The sequence below is a fragment of the Microcaecilia unicolor genome, chromosome 5 (assembly GCF_901765095.1).
Source record: "Microcaecilia unicolor chromosome 5, aMicUni1.1, whole genome shotgun sequence".
Taxonomy (NCBI): domain Eukaryota; kingdom Metazoa; phylum Chordata; class Amphibia; order Gymnophiona; family Siphonopidae; genus Microcaecilia; species Microcaecilia unicolor.
The window spans coordinates 168,453,495-168,479,652 of record NC_044035.1 but is presented as its reverse complement, the minus strand read 5'-3'; the positions used below and the strand labels follow the sequence as shown (position 1 = coordinate 168,479,652).

Sequence of the window (26,158 nt, the reverse complement as noted above, 5' to 3'; positions counted from 1 at the left end):
ACTATTGCCAAGCAGCACTATTAGACCATGCGCTGCAGTGAGAACTAGATCTAAAGTACTTCCTCCTCTTGTTGGTTCTAGGAACAAGCTGTTCTATTGTAGTGCAGCTGAAATCTGGCACGGGCCCTGAGTCGACGCCGGGGAATCCTGCTGTGGAGACCGCAGAAGTGAGGTGAGGAGAAGCTGTTCTTGTGGAAGAACTCGGAGCAGTAGGAGGTCAACCAGCTTTAACTCCAACTCTTACAACTGATTTCTCAAGTAAGTCGTTTTTACCTGAAAAACGTCAACAAATAACGTTGGATAATATTTGTGAAGCGCTTGTAGGCTTAGAAGCCTCATTTACACAACAATTTACTCAGTTAAATAAGAAATTCACGTTAGACAACGAAAGAATCACTGAAATGGACATGACGTTAAAGTCTTTGGGCAAGGAAGTTGAAACTAACTCTTCTGCAATTAAAAACTCTCAACAAATACAAGTAAATTTAATTAAAGAGAATTTCTATCTTCAAAATAGGATTGAAGTATTAGAGAATTATCAACGTTCAAATGCCCTCAAACTGATAAATTTTCCTAAGCAAGTTGCTATTTCCCCATTGATAACCTTCAAGCAGTATTTAACAGAAGCTTTAAAAATCCCAGAAAAAACACATCCACCTATCTCAAAGATTTTCTATATAGAACCGTTTCGTAAGAAAGATTCTTTACAAAGTGAGGAAGTTAAAGCCCAATCATTGGATTTAAACTTGACTCAAATTATTGAAGGAGACAATGCGGGTTTAACAACTGCAACGCTTAAAGTGATTTTCATACTTCAACTGGATAGAGACTGGATACTCAAACAACTTTTTCTGAATAAGAGACCTGATTTCCTAGACTGTAAAATTAGAATGTATCCGGATGTCTCAAGAAATACCCAAAAGAAAAGACAGGAATTTCTTAAACTGAGACCAAAGGCAATACAACTTAGAGCATTGTTTTGGCTGAACTTCCCCTGCAAGTGCGTGATAAAACTCAATTCAATTAAGTATGTATTTTTTGAGGCTAATCAATTAAACTCTTTTTTTGAGGCAAAGCTGAGAGACTTACACCCTCCATTACCAGGAACATTAATAACTTCAACTCCATAAGTATTGTATATTGCCTGGAACGCTTATATCAGCCTCCATTTGTTAGATTTTGAAGTTGCCTTCAAAAAGTTATCAATAGAAATCAAACAAAATAAAACATGGAAAAGAAAATAAGATGATACCTTTTTTATTGGACATAACTTAATACATTTCTTGATTAGCTTTCGAAGGTTGCCCTTCTTCGTCAGATCGGAAATAAGCAAATGTGCTAGCTGACAGTGTATATAAGTGAAAACATTCAAGCATTACTATGACAGTCTGACAGGGTGGGAGGATGGGGGTGGGTCGGAGGTATGCATGGGGACATCAAAGCATATCATTGATATTCTAACAGGATGGGTGTGGATGGGTGAGGGGTGGTGTGATCAACAGAGACATACAGCTTTATGGTTTATAATGGGCTAGGAACCCCAGGTCCTTGTTAAGTCCTTTCTGTTGGGTGTTAAAATATTCAATCATTCTGACTTCAAAGGTCTTACGTTCTTGTATGGTTTTAAAGTTACCTTTCAGTATTCTCACTGTAAAATCACTGGTACAGTGTCCTGGTTCTGTGAAGTGCTGTCCCACCGGGGTGGGGGCCCTACTGGCTGTATTGTTCATGTGATGTCTATGTAAATTGAATCTTGTCTTAAGCATCTGGCTTAACCCAACAGAAAGGACTTAACAAGGACCTGGGGTTCCTAGCCCATTATAAACCATAAAGCTGTTTGGGTTTCTGCCAGGTAGTTGTGACCTGGATTGGCCACTACTGGAAGCAGGATACTAGGCTAGAAGGATCATTGGTCTGACCCAGTATGGCTATTCTTAAGTTCATAAATTATATAATAAGGGTAACGGTAAACTGAAAAGCAGGACATATAAAATGGTGCCCTCTGTTTTATTTCTTTGAAGAATCTGAAAAATCTTCTAATGTTTTGGGTGACAACAAAATTACAAACAATTAGAAAATCTCCATTTTCCTGGAGAGCAGCCATATCTGTGCATGAGAAACTCTGACTCAATCACTTTCAGGCAAATTTTTCTATCTTGCCTTTTTTCTGTATTTTTCCTGTCATTGGTGATTATTTATGAATTTTAAGCTCCTGTGCAGTCTTTCTTTTAGTCCAGCCTGCTGGTCAGGACAGTGATAAATAGGTAGAGAGCTGTAAATTATAATCAGTACTAAACAGCATGTTGGAATTGAGGTACATACTGCCAGAAGAGCTGCAGATCAAGATTGATTCAACTAGTACAAAGTATGAAGTCTAGCAGGGGAATTGCATAGGATATTTGGTTTATGACTGAGGTGCATTTTGAAGCAGATGAGTTTTGCGAGAATTTATCTAACACCTGTCCACACTGTTTTGTCTTTAACCAATGCTATCAATGTTCAACTTTGTGTCTTTATTGGGCAGTGATGATGTCTTGTGATTTTTATTTTTTTGTTCTAGTTTCAGATGTTCTCACCTGCCGTGCTTTGCTTGAAGCTCCCAGTCTCCTAGCATCATGGCCAAGCAAACTAAAGACCTTGAACTTAATCATCTTGTGCATGATAAGCCGCTTAATTACCAGAATACAACCCCTGCCTGCCCAGGCACTGTAGAGCAGCTTCCTAATGTTCCCAACTATCAAGCCTCCTCTACCTCACCCCTCCCAACCTCTACCCCTAAAACTCAAAAGGCTGGAGTGCTGAATCCAACTTTCGTTAAGGAGGAATGGTCCCCTTCTCACTCCCTAGGTAGCAGAGATGTCATCATTATGTTATCTCTGTTTTGTGGTGATGTTTTATAGACATTTTATTTTTTATTTTGTGTTGTCTCTTTGAGTAGTATGTTAAATAGTCTAGTTTAATAGAGGGCTCTGCTCATGAATTGTGTATGTACTGATTCAAAATGTAAGTTCACATAGAATCCTTCTTCATAGAACTCATAATGAGGGATGCATGCAGAGAGAGTTCTTCTGCATGGAATGTGCATACTGAGAGAGCTCTTCAGCACAGAATGCATAATGAGTTGTGCATGCTGGGAGACCCCTTCTGCATGGAATTCATAATGAGGGCTGCATACTGGGAGAGCTGCTCTGTGTGAAATTCACAATGGAGGTGCATGTTGGAAGAGTTCTTCTATGTTGAATTCATAATGAGGGGTGCATGATGGGAGAGCTCTGTGTGGAATTCATAATGAGGAGTGCATTCTGGGAGAGCTCTTCTGCATGGAATTCATAATGAGGGGTGCATGCTGGGAGAGCTCTGTTTGGAATTCATAATGAGGGGTGCATTCTGTGAGAGCTCTGTTTGGAATTCATAATAAGGGGTGCATTCTGGGAGAGCTCTTCTGCGTGGAATTCATAAAGAGGGGTGCATGCTGGAGAGCTCTTCAGTGTATAATTCATAATAAGGGGTGCATGCTGGAGACCTGTTCTGGGAGAAGCTCCTAATGAGGGGTGTATACAGGAAGAGCTCCTCTGCATGGTAATCACAAGGTCAGCTACATGCATGTAGAGTTATGTGCGGTAATCATGGAGGACTATTTTTAAAAGTCATTTACCTGTATAAATATTATTTACTAAGATTAAAAGGCTTTTTTAAAATGGTGCCTGTCCCTCCCCCCACCCCCATGATAAAAGTATGCATGCTGTTCCAAAACACATACATTTTTACCTTTAGTTTTGTGGTAGCATTCCCAAAGTGGTTTTAGGCCTGAGAAGGAACAATACAAAAGAAGGGGCTAATTATTTTAAAATTTCCATGCCACTCACAATAAAACATACACAATAAAATTATACAGAAATAAAACTCTTCTTACATCAATGAGGAACGTAAATTGAATAACACAGCTTGCAATGAGCACTGCACCACTGGTGTTATTTTTCCTGCAAACTGAGTCTTTTGCTGTCCTAACTTTATCCAGGTACTGATCTAAATATCCACAAATACCCGGATAACTTCTGGCGGTCAGGCAGTACCTAGATTAGGCCCGATATTGAATATCCAGGTCAAATTTAGTTAGTGGAAGTCAGCACCTTTTTACACCTTTTCTCATATTTTAAAACACAATAGTAACTAGGCTATTTAACCCAGTTTCCCTAAAGGGAATAAACTGCTTTATAGCTGATTATTTAACAGTGTTCCCATGTGGTAACTGTTGTCAAAAGGTTGAGATGATTCTGTGTGTCTCCTCTGTGGTGAAGAGGTATTATTCACTGTAGCATATTTCCAAGAGCAACTTATGAAATCAAATAAAACATTTTTTGACCAAAATGCTCTATTAACAAGAATTGCCACCAGGAGGAACATGTTATAATTTTAAGAAACTGTTCCATTAACAAAGGGTCTTAATTTGGCTTTCCACAACCCCCTTCCCTTCTCTCTCACCTGCTTCATCCTTCTAGTTACCAAACATGATACACTTGAATCCTTGTGGTAGCAGTTTACAGAGGAAGATTTGTTTGAGACTAAGCCATCAATATCACTTTCGAGTCAGCACAGGGCACTGAAAGTGCATGAATCCATCACTTCCCCCTATATACATACACCATCACTATGACCTGAACTGCATATTGGCTCAGCTGTGGGCATGAGCTCGGGCCCGGTTTAACCATTTGGCAGACAAGGTGGCCACCTAGTGTGTCAGCTTCTGAGGGCACCAAAGAGCAGCTGAAGTCAAAAACTAAAAGAAACAATAGGTGGGAGGGTTGCCCGTTTGCTCAAATTTATTCTGGAAGGAGTGGTATTGGGGGTGATTATGATTATTGAGTTTAATTATTAAAATCTCAGGGAAGGTGCCTGGGTCCTGAAAGTTAATGCATGTGCTTTGATATTCAGGAGAGTGGGGTTGCACACTGCAATTGGTAAGACATGTTTATAAAGGGAATGCAATCTTCAGTTGGTTGCAGTAGATGAGATGGGTGCAATACTAGCCACAATTTGTAGACCATTTTCCCTCTAATGATTTTATTTTTGTATCTTCTTCAAGAACCCCATGGAAGCAGCCATCCATCTGTCAATGTGGAAGATGCGGATCCTGATAGCAAAGCTGTGAACATGCAGACACAGGATTCCATCCAACCACCAGCCTCCCCATACAGAAATAAAACCCTTACAGTACCAGGAACCTCTGTTATTAAAAAGAGGTATGGCTGTTTTACAGGACCACTGTAATAACATGGACCATCTCTGTGAAGTCAGAATCCAAGCACCAGGTTCATTTGTATGCTGCTGTTCTTTTAATAAAAAGAATTTATTGAGATGACATTCAACCATAGTTATACATTCATGCTGCTATCCATGCATTTCCAACAGCTATATGGAGTGAGGGAGGGAAGGAAGGAGGGGCAGAGGGAGGGCAGAATGAGAGAGAGGCCACAATATTACCCAGATAGCAAGGATTTTCAGCCAATATCCAGACCCAGATAAGCTATATGTTTAGTTTATGGATGTCAAATAGCAGCGGCAGTGACACCGAACAATATTACACAATATTCAGACCCACTGATTAAATGAGTTTTGTTTGCGTGAGTCAGAAATCAGGCTGGGGGTCCTGAGCCTTGCTCTCAAGGACACTCCACCTTACCTCACACACCTAATCCCTGCAGCACTCATTTCCCTTCTTGCACACAATCACTCACGTTATTCCTTCCAAGACTGAAAACTTGCTTATCCAGCAAATACCTTTTATTCAGTAATCTTACTCGCCACGCACTTAGAACTTCTGCCTTTAATTTTGTATTTCTCCCTACAGAACAAAGGAAACAGCTGTAGCAAAGATAACACAGTTACAGAGACATGCCATCAGAAATACCTATGCATATACGCTGACAATCACTCAGAGTGCTTTCATTCAAAGGCTCACGGGAGGAGGATGGAAACAGCACCTCCTCCGTGCAGGTCTCAACCCCTCCCCCCCCCCTTGGACAGTGAACACCATCTTTTTTCCTCTAAATCTGGCACTTGCTACAGTATCTAACCCCCACATCTGTTTTCTTTAAATTTATTCCTTTACCTGCGGTAGACCCCATGAGTCACATGCTTTACAAACCTACATTGTCAGTTTGTCAGTCCCTGCTCCCACCCCCTGCTAGTGCATATTCTGCACCTACAACTCAGCTCAAGGCTGAGCGCCAAACTGTTGACACAGAGTTCAGGGAAGGGTCATCTTCAGGCATGGTAGCTGACACATCACGTTGAGTCACAGCAGCCATTTTACTTTGGTTCAATAGGGGTCTGACAGTTCTGGGTCAGCAACCCTGGACCCAGGTGAGCTACAAAGATGTGAACCCGAGACCATGAGGCACACATGTTGCACTGATGCTAAATTATTACTATTGCCCCCACAGCTGAACATCCACCTCTTTATTTTTTATATGTTATCCCTGTCAGTGCTCTTAACTCCCTCCCCAAACATTTTCTGCATTCCATCTCAAAGACAGGATTCATACATTTAAAAAGCTCTCTTTTCTTTAAGGGGGTCTTTTAATAAGCCGCGGTAGCGTTTTTAGCTTGCAGTACAAACAGCAGGTGGTAAACGCCAAGATGCCCATGGCCAATGGCTGTCTCAGTGTTTACCACCAGCTGATTTCTACCATGGCTTAGTAAAAGACCCCCTAAGTGAGGATTCCCACTGTTTATTTATTTATTTATTTATTTATTGCATTTGTATCCCACATTTTCCCACCTTTTTGCGGGTTCAGTGTGGCTTACAATATGATATAAATGATGGAAATACAATTTGTTACAACTTGGTTATGGATTACATTGTGTAGATTTAAGCGAGACAGTCAAGTAACGTTAAGGAATATAACAATGGAACACAGACATTGAAACATTGGATGGGGACAATGGGAGGCTTAAAGGGCAATATTAAGGCATGAAGACATATGGTTTACATATTTCTCTGAGTCGAGTTGTTGCAGGAATTACCACTATTGTTAGCAGAATCTGTGGTACTTCAAGAGTCAAACACCACACACCAGAATGAGAGAGAAGTCTTCTTTATTTGCCAGCAAACAAAGTAGGACATCAGCACTAGGTCTCTTCTTCTCTTTCTCAGCTCTCTGCATCCTGCGTCTCCTGTCTGTCCTCCTCTCCTTCTGACGTAAGCTGCTTCTGCTCTCAGTTATATAGGGTCCTACACCTCTCTAGCCCCCCTTTCTCACCAGATGGTAAAGAATAGATTGATTACCCTGTCTTGAACTAATTATCTCTATACATTTACTCCAAAATATCAGTTACATAGGTTTGAGATATTTCCTAAACTGACCTGTGACCTGGGGCCTCTCAAACTAGACAATGTGGCACCTATCTCTTGCATTTTATTATTATTTCTCATATTCCCAGTCATAGCTTAAACTGCTAACTGGACTCTGGCATTCATTAAGGGGTCAAGGGCCAATCTTGCTTAATGGCACACATACATGGTTTGTTATAATTAATCAAGGAGAAGAGTTGACTTGTCCTGACCTCTTTCACCTATTAGTTTCATACACAAAACTAGCTAGGACTGTGGATAATTCAAACCAGATGATGACCTCTTAAACTGCAGACAATCTCACTTGAAAAGTCAGCCACTGATGTAACACTGAATTGAAAAGATATTCTACATAGAAATAGAACTTATTAATTACACAGAATATAAAATATTCTAAAATAAACAGAAATCAGAATTCCTTATAAGACAAAATCTAAATCATCAAGAATATCTAAATCTAAACTATCTTCTTCTAGACAGCATTAGCCTAATCCTTTAATCTGCCTGCGAAACTGTCCAGTATGCCTTACTCATAATGGTATCCAGATGTGGTATATTTATTATGAGCAATCCATCACTCAAAAAAGGGGCAAAGAAAGTTTCATTTCTCTCTGACCTTTCTAACCTCTAGTCTAGCAAAAGCTAGACTTCTGAGTAATTAAACCCAGGTGGCATTCTTCCACTTGCAGGACTGAAAAGTTAAACACCAAATTAATATGATTTCTTTGCCCAGGCTGCCTCAGAGGTATGAGTGATGTGAGATTACGGGGAGAGGATTGTAGAATTGGATGTGTGATGCATTAGTGAACAGTGAGTATGGACTTTATGTGTTTTGGCTCTTTCCGTATGTTAAAAACAAAGAAAGAAACTGAGGGGGGAATTGAGACTGAAGCAGGGAAGGGCAAAGAAAACAAGTCTGGGGCAGGTCCCTAAAATTAAGTTGCCTAGGCCAGTTGGAATAACTAAGTCTTGATTGCTTGCTTTCTTGAATTTAGGGTGGGATGGTTCAAAGCAAATTTGAATAGGGAGTAAATTCCAAAGAAGAATTTCTAGAAAGAAAGGGAGGAAGAGAATGGAAGAAGCGACTAGGAGCATAAGGAGATAAGAAAGTAGACAAATAATTAGGTTGTTGAGAGTAACAAGCCCTATGTACTAAGACCAAAATTTTAAACTTCTATGCAGATAGTAAATATTATTATTAAACCGTTATAAAGATAGATCTGGGGAAAGCTACATGCTACTGCTTGTTCCTGTGGAAAATAACATGAAATGTTGCTACATTTTGGGATCCTGCTAGTACTTTTGACCTGGCTTGGCCACTGTTAGAAACAGGATTGGACTAGATGAGCCTTTAATCTATGGCAGCTGTTATGTTCTACCCTTACTCACATGTTAAGTACCCGTATTTTATCATTCCTACCTTTGTTTTTCCCTTATCTCTTATTTGTCCTGTTTGTCTGTCCTAATTAGATTGTAAACTCTGTCAAACAGGGACTGTCTCTTCATGTTCAAGTGTACAGCGCTGCGTACATCTTGTAGCACTATAGAAATGATAAGTAGTAGTAGTAGTAATGTTCTAATGTTTTATTCTGCCCATATAAGAGAAAACCTACTTTCATCTCCCTAGGAGCTCTTCAGCTACTTTTCACACAAGATCAGGATCAGTGTTTACTCATTCCTCCCAGGGACAGGAGGGGAATTGTATCAAGGGAATGCCCACTAACCCTCTCATTCTACAACCAGTTGCTTAAATATATAGAATGCTGCCATTTACATGCACCAGTGTACACTTACATGCATAAATGACAGCCTAACCACTACTCTGTATGCAACTGTCAAATGGCTTAGCACGTATGTGCAAGGAAGGCATTCACAAGGGAGGGGCATGGGCAGGGCCAACATTCACACACATAAATGTCACATTTAGGTGCTCACATTTACATGAGCCATAAACCTGTTGTAAATGTGCATGCCTAAATGTAGGAATGTTAATGTGTATTTACACTGGTATTCTATTAAACACTTATGAGTGTAGTTGTTTTTATAGAATAAGCTCACAGCCTGCAGAAACTAGACATCTAAATTTTGGTGACCTAGTTACAGAAATGCCTTCAAAATATGTGGTATGGTAATTAACAATGAGTAATTCTAATATGATTGTTTTCTGTCTTAAAACCCCACCAGAATAAATGCCCTCACTACAGACTTTAAATTCCAAAATACATTCCTGGAAAAAATGTCTTACTTTCTAAGAACTACAAAGCTTTCAAGATCTGGGCATGTTAACATGGTATTTGAGTACATGGGGAGGGGTGGGTGTGAATTAAATGGCTAAGAGCAGTTGCTATTATTGTGGTAAAACTCATTCCAGTCATTTGCTTGTCAGTAGGAAGAAACTATATTCCTCAACGGACAGCATAGAGAATTTACTTGGTTCTCCAGTGCAATCTGGCCTACCGGAAGAGGGGTGAGTATGTTAAACAGTCAGGGGAGGGGAGGGGAGGAGAGGGCAATTGTTCCAAATGGGTTATGAACCTCACAGCTAAGCCAGGGTATGTGAAGTATGATCTCAGTCTCCCAAATTTACTGTTAACACTCGCTGTAATACCTGCATTGTGTCAAAGAGAGCTTCCTTCTAGGGTTCATGAAATGCATATGCACAACAGGCTTAGTAAATCACCATTGGTTATCCCAATTTATATTTCCTATTCGTTGAAATATGTGAACATAGGGGCTTGACACACTGTCCTCTTTTGGGTTCCAGGGCTCTGTCCTCTCCTGGTTCTCCTCTTATCTCTCCCATCGTACCTTCAGCGTACACTCTCATGGTTCGTCCTCCACCCCTATCCCACTCTCTGTTGGAGTTCCTCAGGGATCTGTACTTGGACCCCTTCTTTTTTCAATCTACACCTCTTCCTTGGGCTCCCTGATCTCATCTTATGGTTTCCACTATCATCTTTATGCTGACGACACCCAGCTTTATCTCTCCACACCAATAGAAATCAAACAAAATAAAACATGGAAAAGAAAATAAGATGATACCTTTTTTATTGGACATAACTTAATACATTTCTTGATTAGCTTTCGAAGGTTGCCCTTCTTCGTCAGATCGGAAATAAGCAAATGTGCTAGCTGACAGTGTATATAAGTGAAAACATTCAAACATTACTATGACAGTCTGACAGGGTGGGAGGATGGGGGTGGGTCGGAGGTATGCATGGGGACATCAAAGCATATCATTGATATTCTAACAGGATGGGTGTGGGTAGGTGAGGGGTGGGGTGATCAACAGAGACATACAGCTTTATGGTTTATAATGGGCTAGGAACCCCAGGTCCTTGTTAAGTCCTTTCTGTTGGGTGTTAAAATATTCAATCATTCTGACTTCAAAGGTCTTACGTTCTTGTATGGTTTTAAAGTTACCTTTCAGTATTCTCACTGTGAAATCACTGGTACTGTGTCCTGGTTCTGTGAAGTGCTGTCCCACCGGGGTGGGGGCCCTACTGGCTGTATTGTTCATGTGATGTCTATGCAAATTGAATCTTGTCTTAAGCATCTGGCCTGTTTCTCCAATATAGCATCCTTCGTTACATTTTTTACACTGAATGATATATACCACTTTGGAAGATGAGCAAGTGAAAGATCCCTTTATGTTGAATATCTTTCCTTTGTGGGTAACTGTGGGGTCCTGTGAAATATTTTGGCATAGTTTGCAACTGGATAAATTACAGGGACGTGTGCCCTTCTGTTCCTTTTCAGTCTGTGATGGAAGTTTACTTCTGATTAGCTTGTGTTTTAAGTTGGGTGGTTGTCAGAAGGCCAGTACTGGTGGGGATGGGAATATCTCTTTCAGTAATTCATCCTCCTGGAGTATAGGTTGTAGATCTCTTATGATTTTCCTCAGTTTTTCCAGCTCTGGATTGTATGTCACTACAAGGGGAATTCTGTCTGTGGATTTTTTCTCCTTGTTCTGCAACAGATTCTCCCTGGGTGTTTTGAGGGAGGAGGCAATGTTCTTGGAGATTATTTTGGGGTTGTAGCCTTTCTGTTTGAAGGATGCACTCAGGCTTTTAAGGTGTCTGTCTCTGTCCCCTGGGTCAGAGCAGATACGGTGGTATCTTGTGGCTTGGCTGTAAATGATGGATCTTTTTGTATGTGAAGGATGGAAGCTGGAGTTGTGGAGGTAGCTGCATCTGTCTGTGGGTTTCTTGTATATAGATGTTTGTATACAGCCATCACTGATTGAGACCGTGGTGTCCAAAAAATTGACTTTTTCTGGGGAGTAGTCAATTTTGAATCTGATTGTAGGATGGTATGTATTGAAGGCAGAATAAAATTGTTTCAGAGTTTCTTCACCCTCCGTCCAAATCATAAAAATGTCATCGATGTATCGGTAGTATTTTAGAGGTTTGGTCTGGTGTGTATTCAGAAATGTCTCTTCCAGCTCAGCCATAAAAAGGTTGGCATATTGGGGTGCTGTCCTGGTGCCCATCGCAGTGCCCATTATTTGCAGATAGATATCATTGTTAAAGCGGAAATAGTTGTGAGTTAAAATGAATTTGATTAATTTTGTAATAGTTTCTGGTGAGTATTGATGGTCCAGTGTGGATTTTTTTAGGAGTCTTCCACATGCAGCTATGCCATCCGCATGTGGAATGTTGCTGTATAGTGATTCTACATCCATCGTGACCAGAAGGGTGTTAGGTGGTAGTTGCTTGATGTTTTTCAATTTATTCAGAAAGTCTGTGGTGTCTTGTATGAAGCTCTTAGTTTTGTGTACAAGAGGTTTCAGAATTCCCTCTATGAATCCAGATATTTCTTCCGTGAGTGTGCCAATACCTGATATGATTGGTCTGCCAGGGTTTCCCGGTTTGTGGATCTTGGGTAGCATGTAGAATGTGCCTACAGCAGGTTGGTTTGGTATGAGTTTCTTCAGGTGAGGTTGCGCTTGTGTAGGAAATGTTTTGAAATGAATGCCCAATGAAAGCAAAACATAAATGCCATTCACACTTCACAAAAGTGAAGAGGGGAGTCACCTGCACTGAGCGGCAGTTACAGCCCTAACCACCTTACTGGGTAGACTAAATGGATCAAGCCAGTCTTTATCTGCTGCCAGTTTCATTTCATTTACCATGTAACAACTAAAGCCACTTGGGTAGTAACACCATATTAATTAACTGAATTTCCTCCATGGGCAAAATCTAAAGGCTTTGCCAGCTCATTAAAAGTTTCTCTACGCTCATAATAATAGGAGACTATTAAGGTCATAAATTGCTCCCAAATCACCTACAGTGTTAACATCGAAACACTGAAAATGTTCCTTTACCCGCTGAAATGGAAAAGAATCTCTCCATCACTCTCCTTCAGTATTCCCATTGGATCCGGAGTTGCTAATTTATTTTAAAACCAAAGGATTTTACCACGTTTCTTTATCAGGGTCATAACCAATTGGAGAGAGTTGTTAGGGTTGTAAATAAATAAAAACATGTCATTTGCAACTAGAGTGAATTTGATCTCCCCTTTACCCTGAGACTTATACCACCTAAAAACCTAGGTGGTTTTTAAAATCTAATATAATAAAACGCACCCTCAACGTTCTGAGGACAACGTTCTGTGAAGCCTTGAAGCCTGAAGCCTGAAGCCTTGAAGCCTGAAGCCTGAAGCCTTGAAGCCATCTGACGTCACTCCCAGGCTGAGGCTGAAGGGTTCGTGGATTCGTGGTGTGAAGCCTTCAAGCCAGCCAGCCGTCTCTGCCCCGCCCTCGCGACAAAACAAACAAATCCGGAAGCGAAACGTCAGGGAAGGAGGCGGCGCTCCCGACGTCTAGCCTTCCCTTCGCTGTGTTCCGCCTTCAAAACAAGGCGGAACACAGCGAAGGGAAAGCTAGACGTCGGGAGCGCCGCCTCCTTCCCTGACGCTTCGCTGCACGAACCGCCACGGAGGTAAAGTTAAAAAGAATTAAAAAAAAAAAAAGGGATGCATGGATGCGAAGGGGTGGGGGGGCATGGATGCGAGGGGGGGCATGGATGCGAGGCATGGATGCGAAGGGGGGGGCATGGATGCGAAGGGGGGGGGAGAAGAGGGCGGGCCAGGCTGGGACATGGGAGAGAGCGTAGCATGGATGCGAGGGGGGGGGTTAGGGCACAGGGAGAGAGGGGAATTACTGGAAATGGATGAATGGAGGGGGCAGGGGACAGAGGAGCATGGATGGGCATGGATTGGGAGGGCAGGACTCAGGGAGAGAGGGAAATTGCTGGATAGGGAAAAATGGAGGGGCCAGGTGACAGATGAGCATGGATGGGCATGGATTGGAAGGGCAGGACTCAGGGAGAGGGGAATTGCTGGATAGGGATGAATGGAGGGGACAGATGGGCATGGATGGATATGGATTGCAGAGCAGGCCTCAGGCAGAGAGGGGAAATGCTGGATAGGGAAAAATGGAGGGGCCAGGTGACAGATGAGCATGGATGGGCATGGATTGGAAGGGCAGGACTCAGGGAGAGGGGAATTGCTGGATAGGGATGAATGGAGGGGACAGATGGGCATGGATGGATATGGATTGCAGAGCAGGCCTCAGGCAGAGAGGGGAAATGCTGGATAGGGAAAAATGGAGGGGCCAGGTGACAGAGGAGCATGGATGGGCATGGATTGGAAGGGCAGGACTCAGGGAGAGGGGAATTGCTGCATAGGGATGAATGGAGGGGACAGATGGGCATGGATGGATATGGATTGCAGGGCAGGCCTCAGGCAGAGAGGGGAAATGCTGGATAGGGATGAATGGAGGGGGCAGGTGACAGACAAACATGGATGGCCATGGATTGGGAGGGCAGGGCTCAGGGACAGAGGGGAATTGCTGGAAAAGGATGAATGGAGGGGGCAGGGGACAGATGGCCATGGATTGGGAGGGCACGGCTCACACTCTCTCATAAACAATGTCTTTCTTGTTGGATTATTTGTAGTAAATAGCAGATTTTAGTACACACAGCTTCAGCTTTAGAAATGTTAATTTCTTTCTTCATCTCTCTCTCATTCACCCCTGAATAATTCACTGCTGAGTCACTTTAAAGTTGAAGTAACAAAACATCTGTTTACTCACAGTTTGTAGTTAGATTATAATCAGACAGGCTTATATATACATATTACTATACATTTGTATTATCAGCTCCTTCCATGTGCTTAGATGGTAATGGATGCTCACACCACCATAGATCCTCTCAGGTTAGGAGAGATCATGAGCTCCATGTGCTCCATGTGCTGCATCTGCTGTGTCTACCCCCACAGGAAGTTGCATAGCTGTGTGTGACCTCTCTAAGTAATTCACATCAGAGGTCACAGAGTAATCACAGAGAAATAATAGGTGACAGGCAATGCATGTAAAATACAATAAATTCCAACAAACCCCTTCTCATGCATAACTGTCATGCAATTATTTATTCATACAAAGTCCAAGCTTTATACGCAGATTCACAAAATGTTCTCTGGGTAACGGTTTGGTCATGATGTCAGCTGTCATCTCACTGGTGTGACAATAGTGTAGACTGATGACCCCTTCTTTCACCAACTCTCGCACGTTGTGGTATTTCGTTGCGATGTGCTTGGTGCGTGACTGAACCTTGTCATTCTGTGACAGTCGGATGCAGCTCTGATTATCTTCCATTATCTGGATTGGTCTCTGTTCAGCTATACCAAAATCCAGCATAAGTTTTTCAATCCACATCAGTTCTCTGCACGCTTCCGATACTGCCACATATTCAGCTTCTGTAGAAGACAAACTCACAATACTTTGTTTATGACTGGCCCATGAAATTTGTACATTTCCATACATAAACACATATCCACTTGTGGATTTATAATTAGAATGATCCCCTGCCCAATCTGAATCACAGTAACATATTAGTTTTGGATTACTATTGGCTGAAATCTTTAATTTACAATCAATGGTACCCTTTAAATACCTTACCATCCTTTTAACTGCAGTCCAATCTGATTTGGTAGGTGAGCTGACCCTTCTGCTCAAAATTCCTACTGCATTTGCTATATCAGCCCTGTATGTGGTAGCTAGATATAAAAGCTTACCTATGGCTGATCTATATTGGATGTTATCTGGTAAAGGTTCTCTTACTGTTTCATCCTTCAGAAAATCAGTGATCATGGGAGTGCTTACAACTTGGGCATCTTGCATACCTAAACTTTCAATAAGCTCATTTATTTTCTGCTTCTGGCTTAGAAGATAAGAACCATCATTTTGTTTCTCAATTTCTATACCAAGATAGTATGACACATTACCAAGTTCTTTTATCTCAACATTGTGGTTTAAACACTTTACAATGTCCTTGTACTCTTGCTCACTTTTGCTTGCAATGAGCAGATCATCAACAAAAGCTAAAATGTATGCATATTGTCCATTTGTGCACCTAGTGTACAAACATTTATCTGCTTCACCTTGCTTAAATCCTAAATTTGTCAATATTTCATGCAATTTATCATTCCAACATTTTGCACTTTGCTTTAATCCATAAAGACCTTTGTTTAATTTACACACTAGCTGTCTTTGTTTTGTATTTATGAAACCTGTTGGTTGTTCCATGTACAAGTCTTCAGTTATATCTCCGTGAAGAAACGCTGTTTTCACATCAATGTGTTTGACTTGCATGCCTTTTGAGACTGCAATGCTCAGAAGTGTTCTGATTGTCGTGTGTTTCACTACAGGTGCAAACACTTCATCAAAATCTTCTCCATATTTTTGAAGATATCCCTTTGCGACTAATCTTGCTTTATACCTTTCCACTTTTCCTTGTGCATTCCTTTTTAACTTGAATACCCATTTGCATCCTATAGCTTTCTTGCCAGGAGGTAATTTTGTAAGAATCCAAGTATTATTTTTATCCAATGCATCAATTTCTTCTTGTGCAGCTTTATGCCATTCAGCAGCTTCTTCTGCTGGCATTTTCTCAATCTCATCCCATGTTAAGGGCTCTTGAGCTTCTGCTGACTTTGTTAAGTAAGACAGTCTTGGGGGTGGAACACCTTTGTTTTCCCTGGATGAGCGTCTGACAACAGGTTGGTCTGACCTTTCTGCATCCTCTATATCTGAGAGTTCTTCTCCAATTGATTCCCCTTCTCCAACTGTACTGTCTTCTTCAATGATCCTTTCTGTGTCTGCTTCCTCTGCCTGTTCCTCGTTAGATACAGATGAGTTGCTTTCAGACATCTGCCTTGGTATGGCATTTATATACACTGGCATGTCTATTATGGTTCTAGTTTCATATTCTGGATGATAAGGCTCATCTGGGATAATCCAGCCTTTATCAACCCTTTTGTTTTCATCAAAATATGTAACATGTCTTATGCCAACAATGCCAGTTTTCAGATTCAAAATTCTATATCCTTTGTGTCCTGGAGCATAGCCAACTAAAATGCCCCTTTCTGTTGTGGAATCCAGCTTATGCCTTCTTTGCTTTGGTACATGAGCATATGCTGTACTTCCAAATGTTCTTATGTGTGACAGGTTTGGCTTCCTACCATGCCATGTCTCATGTGGTGTGCGCTCAGCGCCTTTAGTTGGCATTCTGTTTTGTAGGTACACTGCTGTGAGAATGGCTTCCCCCCATAGTCTTTTAGGGAGATTGCTATCTGACAGCATACATCTGGTCATTTCCACAAGTGACCTAAATTTTCTCTCTGCAACAGAATTTTGCTCTGGTGTATAAGCTACTGTTGTGTCATGCTGAATGCCTTCTTGTTCTAGAAATGTGCGCATGCTTTGTGAAGTGAACTCACCACCATTGTCGGTCTGAAGAACCTTTGGTTTTCTTTCAAATTTATTGCTCACCATGGCTACGTATTTCTTCAGCATGTCTGTGACTTGACTTTTTTCTTTCAGCAAATAGGCCACACAATATCTAGAGAAATCATCCAAGAATATTAGCACAAATCTGTTATTTCCCAATGATGGGATATTAAACGGTCCACATAAGTCACTGTGTATTAAGTCCAGTACTTTATTACTCCTATTTCCTGTGTATGCAGGAAATGAGGGTCTCACACCTTTTTGAGTAACACAGTCTATGCATTTCTCCATTTTACCAGCATCTGCACTTATCTGAATGCCGGTGGCCAGTTGCTTACTGTTAAGATCCTGGATCACCTTAGAATCACGATGTCCCAGGCGGCGGTGCCAGATTTCCAGACTACATTTACCATCATTCTTCCTTACTTGCGCCAGATGTGAGGCTTCACCTGAAATGTTCAGCTTATAAACATCATTATGCATAAAAGCTTCAGCATACACTTCATCATTTTTAGAGATTGTGCACTTACTGTTTTCAAAATGAATCACAAATCCCTTCTTATCTAATGTAGATACACTAAGCATATTGCAAACTGCTTGGGGAATATACAAGACATCACTTACAGGAATTTCTTTAACTTCATTAGACACTTTGCATTTTAAGAATCCAATACCTTTTGCTTGGATCTTAGCAGTCCCTGCGTTTGCAGTTTTAAGAATACCTTCCTCTGGACACATTTCCTGAAAGAAATTCTTACAATTGGTTAAATGGCATGTACTCCCTGAATCCAAAATCCAAGTACTTTCATTTGAATTATTATTTACCATAGTCAAAGATTTTTCTGCCATTAGAAAGCCCTTGTGTTTATCTTTGTCCTTCATACATTTCCTGGTTTGAAAATTCTTTAGTTCCATTGGCTTAGGTGAGCTAGAGGGAGTGTTTTGTGTTTCCTTACACCATTTAGATACATGTCCCTCCTTTCCACATGAGTAGCAAATCAGCTTGCCCTTGGGTGGAGTTTTCCCATAGCTCCGCCTTCCTCTGTTCTTTGCCAAGAAATTTGTTTCATTTCTCTCTGACTTGCTTTGAGAACACATCTCCTCAGAATCATTTATTATGCATTCCTGCCTTAGTTTTGATGTTGCCTGTTCAAAAGATTGCCCTTCAATGGCCTCATTTACAGACCTAAAAACATCAAACTTCTTTGATAGTGAGGTAAAAAGAAATGCTCTTTTCAATGCATCACACATGGGAATTCCAGAAAGTTCTAATTTTTTGAAATGAAGACATAAGATGCATAATGTGATCATTACATTTACTTTTATCCCTTAATTTGGTTTCATTCAACTCTGCCAACCAAATTGGTTGCTGCTTTGCATATGTAGTTGCATACATAGTTCTCAGTTTATATAAAATGTCCTTTGGTGTATCTTTTCCCTCCACTAATATGGCTTGTTTCTCTGAGAGAGCTTCCAAAAGCATGCACTTCACATAATAGTTTGCATTGTCCCATTCAGCCATATTTTCAGCTGTTCTGTCTTGGTCTAAGCATATATCTAATCTTTTTGCTCGAAGGAAACATATGAATCTTAATTCCCACTGCTGATAATTAAACTCAGTTAATCTAGGCACCTTGAGAGAATAGAACAATGGTGAATTTCTTCCCTCAGCCATTTTCTTAGCCTTCTGTCTGCTGTGTGGGGGGAGAGAGAGACAGACTGAATCTTTCCTTTAAAACTTAAGAGAAAAATGTGGCCTTTTTTTCTGCCTGGTAATATTTCTCTTCTTTTTCAATTCCTGGACCTGGGCCCATAACCCTTTTGTTGGATTATTTGTAGTAAATAGCAGATTTTAGTACACACAGCTTCAGCTTTAGAAATGTTAATTTCTTTCTTCATCTCTCTCTCATTCACCCCTGAATAATTCACTGCTGAGTCACTTTAAAGTTGAAGTAACAAAACATCTGTTTACTCACAGTTTGTAGTTAGATTATAATCAGACAGGCTTATATATACATATTACTATACATTTGTATTATCAGCTCCTTCCATGTGCTTAGATGGTAATGGATGCTCACACCACCATAGATCCTCTCAGGTTAGGAGAGATCATGAGCTCCATGTGCTCCATGTGCTGCATCTGCTGTGTCTACCCCCACAGGAAGTTGCATAGCTGTGTGTGACCTCTCTAAGTAATTCACATCAGAGGTCACAGAGTAATCACAGAGAAATAATAGGTGACAGGCAATGCATGTAAAATACAATAAATTCCAACATTTCTGACTCTCACTCTCACACACTCTGTCTCACACTGTATCACATTCACCCTCTATGTGCCACACAGTCACTCACACACTCGCTTGGTCTCATACACTCACTCAAACAGAGAATCTGTGTCTCACACACACTCTCTCTCTCACCCACACACACACACTCTCACTCACACTGTGTCTCACATACACACTTGCACACACTCTCATTCTCACACACACACTCTCTCACAAACACACTCACACCCAGACTCACGCTCTCTCTCACACAATCACACTTTCACTCTGACTCTCAAACAGTCACTCTCACATACACTCTCCCAAACATACACACTCCGAGGAAAACCTTGCTAGCGCCCGTTTCATTTGTGTCAGAAACGGGCCTTTTTTACTAGTAACTTATATAATACACCTATTTATAAGTCTAAAACAGTAAAAGACATACTTCGACACTAAAACAAAGAAGTTCATATCTTCATAGTCTCAAAAGAATGCTACCACAAACAACTGTGTCTTCAGTAGCTTTTTTGAATTGAGCCACACTACTGCATACCACAGGTGTTCGGAAAGTGCATTTCATAGTTGTGTCCCAGCCACAGTAAAAGCAGACATTCTACTTAATGCATGTTCACTATTGGAGCCAAAGGCAGTCGCATGGCATTGTCCAATATGAGACCTCTTTGGGTGATAAACTTTTAAGACTTCTCAAAAATACAAAGGAGCATCTGAGTAAATAGTTCGATGAATAATAGTCAGTACTTTATACTTAATTTGTTGAGTTACTGGTAACCAATATAATTGTATGATGATTTATAAGCCCAGAAATCAATCTCGCAGCTGCATTTTGAACAACTTGCAATGCTGTAAGTCTTGTAGATGTTATTCCAAGATAGAAGGCATTGCAGTAGTTCAAACGTGATAACACTAAACCTTGAACAAGAAGTCTGCAGAATCAACAGTTAAAGTTCTAACGTCTACATTGTGCTTTAAATCATGTTTAATGTAGTTAGCTGCCTCTTTTCTCATTCACAGTTATACTCTAGCTTCTAGGAATAGGTTAAGCAATGTACTTCTCTCCTTTATTTGGTCGGCAAACAGGTCTTCTGCACCCCAATCACATGTCTCTCTACTGTGTCACTTGCTTGTGGCTCTGTGGGACCAATCCAGAAAGCAGTGCGATAGAGCCGCTGACTACACATGGGGATCCTGTAAAAAACTGCAGTGGGATGCAGTAATCATGTTAAAATAGCAGTAGTAATTTGCAACTCATTGCCAAGTGTCCCCCTTCTTGTCAGTGTGTGACAAGCCACGATCTCGCTCCCCTCCTGCTTGACTGGCCTCATTGCCTTCCTGATACTAAATAATTGGTCTGGGGTCTAATGGCCCTCCCCTCCCATGGGACCGGCTCCAGCCCACCAGCCAGCCTGCCTCCCATACCCCCACTAGGATGATAGTCCCATCTTCCTTAGGTAAAACTATCTCTACCCAACCTGAGTTTTTAAAAAAAGAAGTCCCTGGTGTCTAGTGGCACCCACCCCATCACAATATGCTTTCCAAGCCCCCCAGACCCAAGTACCTTGAAAGGGGCAGGAACAATGCCCACTTGCTCCTGCCTCCAGGCTGGCCCTGCCCCACGTGGTGTATCCTGGGAAGCACTGGGTCAGTCTGCCATATAAGGGAGTCTTGGAGATGATGGCTGGGACCAAAACTTTTTAACATATTTATAAATGATCTAGAGATGAGAATAATTAGTGAGGTAATTAAATTTGCAGATGACACAAAGTTATTGAAAGTTGTTAAATCGCAAAATAATTGTGAAAAACTGCAAGAGGGCCTTACGAGACTGGGAGTAGGCATCGAAATGTCAGTTGGCATTGAATGTGAGCAAGCACAAAGTGATGCATGTGGGAAAGAGGAACCCAAACCATAGCTATGTGATGTAAGGTTCCACATTAGGAATCACCGCCCAGGAAAAGAATCTAGGTGTCATTGTTGATAATATGTTGAAACCCTCTGCTCAGTGTGCAGCAATGGCTAAAAAAGCAAATAGAATGCTAGGAATGGAAAACAAAAATGAGAATGTGATAATACCTTTGTATCGCTCCATGGTGTGACCGCACCTTGAATACTGTGTACAATTTTGGTCACCGCATTGTAAAAAAGATATAGCAGAATTAGAAAAGGTACAGAGAAGGGCGATGAAAATGATAAAGAGGATGGGACGAGTTCATTATGAGGAAAGGCTAAAGCAGCTAGGGCTCTTCAACTTTGAGAAGAGATGGCCGAGATAAGATATGATAGAGGTCTATAAAGTACTGAGTGGAGTGGAGCAGGTAGAAGTGAATCGATTTTCACTCTTTCAGAAAGTAGAAAGACCAGGAGACACTCAATGAAATTACATGGATATACTTTTAAAACAAATAGAAGAAAATATTTTTTCACTCAAAGAATAGTTAAGCTCAGGAACTCGCTGCTGGAGGATGTGGTAACAGTGGCTAGCGTATCTGGGTTTAAAAAAGGTTAGGACAAGTTCCTGGAGGAAAATTCCATAGTCTGTTATTGAGGCTGATATGGTGGAAGCCACTGCTTGCACCGGGATTGGTAGCATGGAATAGTGCTACCCTGTTTCCCCAAAAATAAGACATCCCCTGAAAATAAGACCTAGTAGAGGTTTTGCTGAATTGCTAAATATAAGGCCTCCCCCGAAAGTAAGACCTAGCAAAGTTTTTGTTTGGCCCCGATGGGACATGGACACAGAAACCTTAATTTTTTTTTGCTACAACCCAAAGACGAAATAACATTAAAGAAATGCAAGAAACAAGACTGAGGTGGAAAATCTATCGTCCAGCGGACTCCTACCATCCTCCTTCACGCTTTTGTGAAGATCAACTACCGGTAAGTGAGCCCGGAAAGAGAAGAAACATCCCCCTTGCAGAAATAATAAAAGAAAAGAAAATGAGTAACCGAGCCCTTTCGGTGCTGCTCCATCGCCCAAGGGCTAAGTCAGACTAGAAGGATGGAAAGTGTTGTGAATGTACAGGAGGAGCGCATAAAGCGGCACCAACGGGGAATGGAGCTACCGTAGAATTTTTAACGTTTGTAATACGGTAGGGATGATCCTGCGCCCTAAGCCCTCTCACAACCTCCCGAGACCCCCAGCCAGAGCAGCCCGGCCCCACATTCCATTACCTTCCCTAGTGCATACCCCTCCTCCATGGCCAGGGCGGCTCTGCTCCGCTCGAGTCCTGCGGTCACTGTGGGCAGATAGGCGAGCCACGGCCCCCCACTTCAATACTGTTCCCGACCGCCACAGTCCCCCTACTACTCCCGAATAAGACATCCCCTGAAAATAAGACCTAGCGCATCTTTGGGAGCAAAAATTAATATAAGACACTGTCTTATTTTCGGGGAAACACGGTACTAATTGGGTTTCTGCCAGGAATTTGAGACCTGGATTAGGCTAGATGGACCGTTGTTCTGACCCAGTATGAATAAAAAAAGAACAACAACAAAAAAAGAACAAAAGAGCCACATAAACCTTTATATACCTGAACATAAATGTTTATCTTAGCCATTTTGAAAATATAAATGTTTGTTTTTTCTTTAAGTGGTCACAGTGGCCAATATCCCTTGCCAGTTGGTTTTGGGGGAGGGGGAGACATTAAGCACTAGTGGATTAAGGGGGTGACCTCCCCTAATCCCTGTGGAATGCTGCTCAATAGGAGCACTTTTCTGAAACCTAGAGGTCCTAGGCAGAAGGTGTAAATCACGACTTTGGTCTCTCAGGACATAGACGTTCATTCTCCTTCTGATATGGGGAATAAATGTTCATGTATTAGGCTCTTCTGAGTCACCCCCACAAAAAAACAAACAAACATGCCTAGACCAGGCACCTTTGCCATTTGGACCTTCTTCATGTTTAGACATGTATATTCCAGCTTTGTAAAATTGGAACTTAGATATTTATGCAAATTAGATGGCCGAGGTCTATCCATTTATGTTCAGGAGTAGCCTAGTGGTTAGTGCAGTGGACTTTGATCCTGGGAAACTGAGTTTGATTCCCACTGCAGCTCCTTGTGACTCTGGGCAAGTCACTTAACCCTCCATTGCCCCTGGTACAAAATAAGTACCTGAATATATGTAAACCACTTTGAATGTAGTTGCAAAAACCTCAGAAAGGTGGTATATCAAGTCCCATTTCCCTTTCCCTTTAAGTGCTGGTTCCTCATGTCTAAAATGTGAACAGAGCTTCTAAAACAAGCACCATAACAGCACTGAACCTAGGAATCATTTGAAATGTCTAAAGTAGATGTTTCAAATTTCACCCCAGATGTTTTCCTAAAAACTGATCTGTTTATGTCCAGTATGGTTTGCAAACTTTTATATTAAATATTTATAATCTTAGGTATGTAGTATTTTTATTAATGGGAGTTCCACCAAATCCTCTCTCATATAATCTGCAAAAGTACTTTATAGACTATATTAACCCTCATGGAGAACAATAAATATGAAAGGGAAAAAACCTCAGCCCCCTCGCCTTCACCCGTATTGAAAATCTTTCAGGGTGAAAAGGACTTAACCAGGGTCAATTATCTTCATAGGCTTAAAAAAAAAACCTTTCAAAAAGAATTGTTTTAAATTTCAACTGGATCTACCTAATAAACATGACAAAATCAGAAAATGTTCAAAGACTTAGCTTTTTAAAAAAAGACTAGGTGCATTTTTACTTCTGAGAATCAGTCCCATCGACTGTGGTCAGAGTTTCACTGATTCAGCTGTCTCAAGGCATGAACAGACAATCAGCATATTTCGGCACAAACAGTCTTCATGTCCATAATGTACTTTTTACTTTCTGTTGAAGTATAATTTCCTTCCTCTTCTTTACAAGCAAAACATTAATACCACATTGTCAGCTTAAGGCAGAATTCTCAGGGAGCATCTGAACTGAATTTATTCACAAAGATTCAGATTATTGGGGTATGTGGAGAGTAATGCTATAAAGGAGCACCAAGAATGCACCTGTTTGGAGCCTATTCTAAAAAGAATAATAGGGAGCCGATATTCAGACTACAGGAGGTAGCCTGGCTAACTCCCACAGTTGGTGCTGAGCCATTTCCTGTGACCGGCATTAAATATCCAGTTTATTTTTCACCTGTTTCAACTTAACCAACCAAGGGGCCCTTTTACTAAGGAATATAGGCACCTAAGCACATTCAATGCATGTCAAATTGGAAGTACCGCCCAGCTACCGTGTGCCCCAGGCGCTAATTCCATTTTTGACGCACGTCCAAAACACTTGGTAGAAAATATTTTCTATCTTGTACCACATGGCGCTTGCCTGGCAGTAATCGGCAGTTTATGTACACTGATGCTTACCACCCAGTTAGCGTGTGAGACCTTACCGCTAAGTCAATGGGTGGCTATAAGGTCTCAGGCCGAAAATGGATGCACGCTGGTTTTAATTTTGCTGCACGTCCATTTATGGCCACAAAAAAGGCCTTTTTTCCAGGCGCGCTGAAAAATGGACCTGCGTGCATCCAAACCATGAGCCTAAACCAGCGCAGGACACTTTTCGGCGCACCTTAGTAAAAGGGCCCCCTGGTCAATATTCAGTGCTGGTCAGTTCAATTGAGTCTGGCCAAAGATAGGCCTGCTATTTTGGCAGCCCAATTTGGCCTTCAAACTTAGCTATATCAGGCGATATAGCTGGTTATCCACTAAGCGCTGACCACAAATATTCAGCAGGAAATAACAGGCTCGCTCACTGAATATTCGTAGCTAGTCTATTTAGCGCTATTTATCCAGCCAGCTATTTAACCGGCCAAGATTTGTTCCTGGCTGGTTAAATAGTGTAGAATATCGGGCAGAAGGTGCCTACTTTTCTGTATAGAATACTTGTGTCAAAGGTCAAAACTGCTCCTATATTTTAGACTTGAAGAGCTGGTGTAGATGCTCATGCCTAGATTATTAAAGAATGTGTATAGATTGTAATATTTTATAATATACGCATGTAAATGTTCACGCTGCCCATGCGGTCCTCAAACTCACCCATGTATTCATGCCATCGCTTTTGGATGCATTTTTACAAAATGACGCTTAGTAAGAAAATGGTCTTTTAAAAGAGTTATGTGTTCACATATGTCCATCAATGACTAGAACACTGGCATTTATGTAACTCTTTCCACCTAAAACTAGGCAGCTGTTATAGAATAGTGTTAAGCTCATAAACAATGATTAACTTTAGACACTGTCAGTATAAGTGCTGGCGCCTAAGTTAGGCACCGATTGAGTCTATTCTGTAACAATGCGTGTAAATTCTGGGAACGCCCCCCGGGCCCCCCCTAAATGCCCTGTCCACACCTCCTTGAAATTACGCACTAAAGGAGTTCAGTGTACAGCGTTAAAGAATATGATGTGCGCATAACTCCAAATTAATGCCAATTAATGACAATAACTAGCCAATTATTGGTGCTGATTGGTTGATCAATCAATTAAGTTGTGTGCAGAAATCAGCTATGCATGCTGATTTGTGCATACAGTACAACTTTAGTCACCATGGAGGAGATTCTATATATGGTGCATAAAAAAAATTGGTGCCGATTATAGAATATGCTTAGTTGATATTTCAGCACCGAGATCTGCGTGCATCCATTTACGCCAATGAAAACCCGGTGTAAATCTCAGTGCGTAGATTTAGGCGCTTTGGGCCATGTTCTATAACTAGGCGCCTACATTTTGGAACAC

General features: G+C 41.3%; 1 protein-coding gene across 1 annotated transcript in view; it reads left to right on the top strand.

Moving 5' to 3' along the window:
• CNGB1 (cyclic nucleotide gated channel subunit beta 1) overlaps positions 1-26,158 on the top strand; it is a 143,467-nt gene that overhangs the window by 1,579 nt on the left and 115,730 nt on the right. The window contains exon 2 of the mRNA XM_030205000.1: positions 82-172. Coding sequence (XP_030060860.1) covers positions 82-172 — 91 coding nt within the window. The remainder of the gene's footprint in view (positions 1-81; positions 173-26,158) is intronic.